At 43.9% G+C, this 4,810-nt stretch overlaps 1 protein-coding gene across 1 annotated transcript in view; it reads right to left on the bottom strand.

Moving 5' to 3' along the window:
• The window catches only part of frem1b (Fras1 related extracellular matrix 1b), a 43,500-nt gene that overhangs the window by 11,289 nt on the left and 27,401 nt on the right, over positions 1-4,810 (bottom strand). Inside the window, exons 24-25 of the mRNA XM_008297722.1 lie at positions 2,666-3,086; positions 3-169 (exon numbers count right to left, since the gene is read on the bottom strand). Coding sequence (XP_008295944.1) covers positions 3-169; positions 2,666-3,086 — 588 coding nt within the window. The remainder of the gene's footprint in view (positions 1-2; positions 170-2,665; positions 3,087-4,810) is intronic.

The raw sequence follows: 4,810 nt of genomic DNA on the forward strand, positions 1-4,810 counted from the left end.
GCGGCCTGCTGATGGAGAACTGCAGCTCCTCGGTGTTGCTGTCCGGGTCGGACGCCTGCAGGTGTTTGTTGGTGATGAAGATGCCGTACCGCCCGGCGCCCAGATCCACCACCGAGCTGGGACTGTTGTTGCTGGTCAGACTGGGAGGCGTCCGGTCCACTCGATCCACCTGAACACAGCAGCAGGTGTTTGATTTAATGCCAGAACCACCCGGAACACGGCGAGAGTCTGGAAGGAAGATCCACTGCTCAGAGGACCAGACTCAGTCCTGTGGCTGCACAGATATCTGTAGAACCAGACTCCAGTCAAATATTCACAGTTTCAGTGACGGTGGAGACATGAGAGCAGAACTAACCAGGTGTTAACACACCTACTTGTCACCTCTTTCACCTTCCTGCCCTGTACCGGTTTGATCTGTCTTCCTTTTTGACATTATAATGAAACGCTTTTACCTCCAAATCCTTGTGTTTTTTGGTTGAGTCTGGCAGCAGAACTTCAGATCAGTTTGTGTTCAGATGTTTAAACCCTGTCAGGCTGCAGTTCAGCCTCCTGCCACCAGGAGGCGCTGGTGTCCTATGTACCACTGATTCATGTCCTAATGCAGCTGCGCTTCTGTCATTCTGCTGAAATAACTTTATTTCATTTCTTCTTTTTTATTCACAGAGAAGTAAGACAAGAATCATTAGAGCTAATTGTGAAGCAAAACCAAAGTCGAGCTGCTTTAACGTCTCAGTGGTCTGAACCTGAGAATCAGCAAAATGTGTTAAAGACAAAAATAATATTAAACATGAGTTAAATGAGCACAGACGCTCAACATCGACTGAAAACTCTTAGCTTCAACTCTAATCTGCAAATCAATAAGATGCTTTTTTCTTGTTTTTGAAGAATCATCAGTAAATGAATTGTGACTTCTGTGTGTGTAAATGATCAGATATTGATCATTTAGTAATAATGATCCTTTCACTTACTGTAAAATGGCTCATTTCAGCTTCCCTGTGAATGATTTTTATTAAATCCTTCATCAGCGTCGCCTGAATTTAGTTTGTGTCTGAAACTCAGAATCACTTCCTGCTATCATCAGCTATTAAACTAAATTAATTAAAAATCACTACTGAGGGAAACTTTGATCACATTAGATTTTTAGTCGGCTGCGTTTCTGATTCGATATTTCTGGCTGAAAGTGGGGTTCAGGTGGACATTAAAATATGAAAATCCAATTTTAAATTAAAAGGTTAAATTTAAAACATCACCTGAAGTGTCAAAATGATGACATAAAAATTAAAACAATGAAACAATGACATTTTTGAGACAAAACGTTAAAGCAGTAAAAGGAAGAGTCAAAATTATTACTTCAAAAGTTGAAATGATTTAATTTAAAGAATTCTAATTTAAAAAGTAGGTTATTTAAAATGTAACTATAGTAAAATTTAAATGATGACATTAAAAATGTAAATATGTTAGAAAAAATAATATAGTCAAAAGTTTAACATAATAAGTCAAAAAAGTCGAAATTTTGACAATAAAAATGAAATTATAATAGAAAATATATAATAAAAATAAAATCTGAGCTTATTAAATAATCAGTAAAAGAGAGAAAATTATGAAAATAGGAAAATTAATCAATTAAATGTTACAATTTTAATTTACTGACCTAAGTTATGCTGTAAATTTATAATAATGAGTTAATGATGAATATTGAACACTTAATGGAAATTTCACACAGTTTCACACATAACAACCAGAAATATAAAGTTCCTGCTGATTCACTATAACAGAACATTAATTAATTAGACATGTACCTATTTAAGCCAGTTCCTCTTGCCTTAACCAGCTGTCAAAGGTTTTATAGTTAAAGTAGTAAAATGTTGTTGATGGAGATCTGAAGCGGCTTCCCGTCTGGTCTATGTGGATCTCTGGAGGTTTATTCTGATGGACGGACTCAGAGTTTGAGCTCTAAAACTATTTTTGTGTTGTTTTTAGAACAGCTAGTTAAAGTTTTATTTCTTCTGTGAGTTCAGCAAGTTTCTGCGGCTTTTACTTGATATTTATTTTATATTTATTAATGTTCTCTGGTTTTAATTTTGCCTCCTGACATCAGAAATCACCTCAAGTGTTTCATCTTCTTTACATTTGTACCTTTAAAGGCTGTTTGATCCACAGAGTGAAGGACTGAGAATCTGTAGGTTCAAATATTCATGAACACACACACACACACACACACACACTGAAATCAGGCCACACACGTCAGCGTGTCGTCCAATCAGCAGCCGCCTCTGGGTCTCAGAGGACGTGATGTGGAGCACCTGGCTGCCTGAGAGCAGGTAACGTGATGGAGCTTCAAATATTCATCAGCAGCTTCATCAGCTGACATCCACAGGTTCAGCAGAACCATCTGAACCTGCAGAATCTGAGAATTGTTCACACCTGAGGTCTGTACCTGCATCCTCTGCACACACCTGGTGGTGACATGTGACCTGCATCTGCATGAGGACCGTTCTGTGAAGCGCTCTAAACATTTTCTATTCAGGTTAAAGTAGTCCAGTTGATTGTGTTCTGTTCTTTAGTCGAGGTGACAGGATGAATAGATAAATATACAAATATACATTTATACACACACAGTCAGTCTTACAGTTACCTGAACAGGTGTGCTGTGTTTGTGGCTCACCTGGATGTTAAACACTGCCGGCTCCTCCCTCAGCTGTCCAAACTCCAGGTATCCTCTGTTGGTTCCGTCACTTGGTACAAAGTAGAACCTGTCGATGTGGGCCGGGCTGCTCGGGTCGTGCCGGTAAGCCAGGTTCATCTGGTCCACGTCGGTCTGGAGGAACCTGAGGGGCGGAGCCAGCGGGGCCCCGCCCAGCAGCAGCTTTCCGTACTGCGGCAGCTCGGTGATGACGTAGCTCAGGTTGACGGTGGCGCTGTCGGGGTCGGTGAGCTGCAGCTGGTCGGCGGTGATGGTCGCCGTGGTACCGTCCTGCAGCTGGAGGCCGGTGTTGCGGTGGAGGGTCGGAGGGATGCGGTCGCCGAGCTCGATGGTGAAGTGGAGGGTCCCGCTGCGAGACGAGTCACCGTTGGTGACAACGAAACTGTGGTACAGACATTAAATACAGATGTAAGTGTGTGTTTAGAGCCACTGCAGCGCCCCCTGCAGGCCTCCATCCAGCTCATCTCAACACGTCGGCTTCAACTCTGAATAAACACTTTTCTGGAAAAGTGGTGACGGCGATCTGACGAGGTCGGACTGAGTCTGACCTGCAGCGGCACAGCTAGAGCTAGTTGCTTCCAGCTGTTCAGGAGTCGTTCCTCTGAGTTTATTAAAAATCTGCAGCATCAGACATCAGCAGGATCCACAGGAGAGAGAAGCTCACATTCACTGCAGGAGCCTCATTCTGGCCTTTTCCAGCCTTTGTGGACAGTTCATGTGTGTTTTTAGTGGTTTGTGACATTCTGTGTCATTTTCCTGTCGTGTCATCTTCACTTTGTGTTGTTTGTGGTCGTTTTGCATTTCGTTATGTGTCATTGAATTCATTGTGAACCCCCAGTAATACAGACAGGACGATCAGATCTAACAGCAGCTGTGACTTTAGTTCACCTCAGACAGGTGAGCTGTCACACAGTCACTGTTTATCAGGTAAGTCAGCAGCTACAGGTGAGTCCTGAACTCCATCACAGCTGTCAGGACGTTTTTGTTTAACTGCTGGTAAAATATAAGTTTGATTATCATCAACTGTGACAGAGTTTTCCGTGTTTAGGACACAAACACTTGTTCATCTGCTGCGAGATTCAGTTTTATATGAACTCAGTGGATGTTCTGTCGGACCTGTGGACTGATCTGGTACCGAGTCTCTGTCACTGTGGTTTGCGTGAAAGAAGCTGCAACAAAGAATGAATCACTTTAACCTGAGACTTTATATTAGAGCAGGAAGGTCCTCACAGCAACACACACACACACACACACACACACATACACACACAACGTGGACAAGTCGACCTGGAAACAAAAGCTATGTGTGTGTGTGTGTGTGTGTGTGTGTGTGTGTGTGTGTGTCTCAGCCTCGTGCCAACACAATCTGCCTCTCAGCCCTGCAGCTGACAAACTGCCTCGGGCCTCCACACACACGCGCACACGCACACGCACACGCACACGCACACGCACACACACACACATTCCTGGTGTAACATCTGGCGGCGGTGTCGGCCATGTTTGCCCAGGGACGGCCGTCTGTGGCCGCGCTCTGGTTGGCCGTCGCCGTGGTGCCAGCGCTGTTGTTATTGTCCTAATAATGCCATTCATCATCTGCTGTCATGGCAACACACACGAGTGATGCACAGGTGTGTGTTGTTCAGATGTGCCACCTGAGTCCTGACGCCCTCAAACTATTTATTGTCTTGTAACATGGCAGCCTCGAATGCAGCAGCTACAGACCCTCGGCTCTGCTGCCACCATGATGGAGAACCAGAGAACAGACCGCCTGATGAAGAACCCAGACCCTGCTGAAGTGTAGAACTCTGTTATTATTATTATCATAAATAAAACTGCTCCAGGCAGGTTTAAATCATAGTCATCAGTTAGTTCATGTCTGACTGGTGAGGAGTTAGTCATGTTCCACAGGGTTCCACAGCTGTGTTTACCTCCGACGCCAGAAACAAACAAACCAGATGCTTCAAGAACTTTAAGCTGGTCCTAAAAGACTAAAAGGTCTGGATGATCTAAAGTCTCAGATTTGGCCTCCGATGACACTGAACTGACTTATGACTGATTGGCCGGTTGCCCATTTATCTGTCTGCCTCTCTGGTTGGCCAGTTGTCC

This window comes from Stegastes partitus, unplaced genomic scaffold (assembly GCF_000690725.1).
Source record: "Stegastes partitus isolate 25-593 unplaced genomic scaffold, Stegastes_partitus-1.0.2 Scaffold1241, whole genome shotgun sequence".
Classification (NCBI taxonomy): Eukaryota; Metazoa; Chordata; class Actinopteri; family Pomacentridae; genus Stegastes; species Stegastes partitus.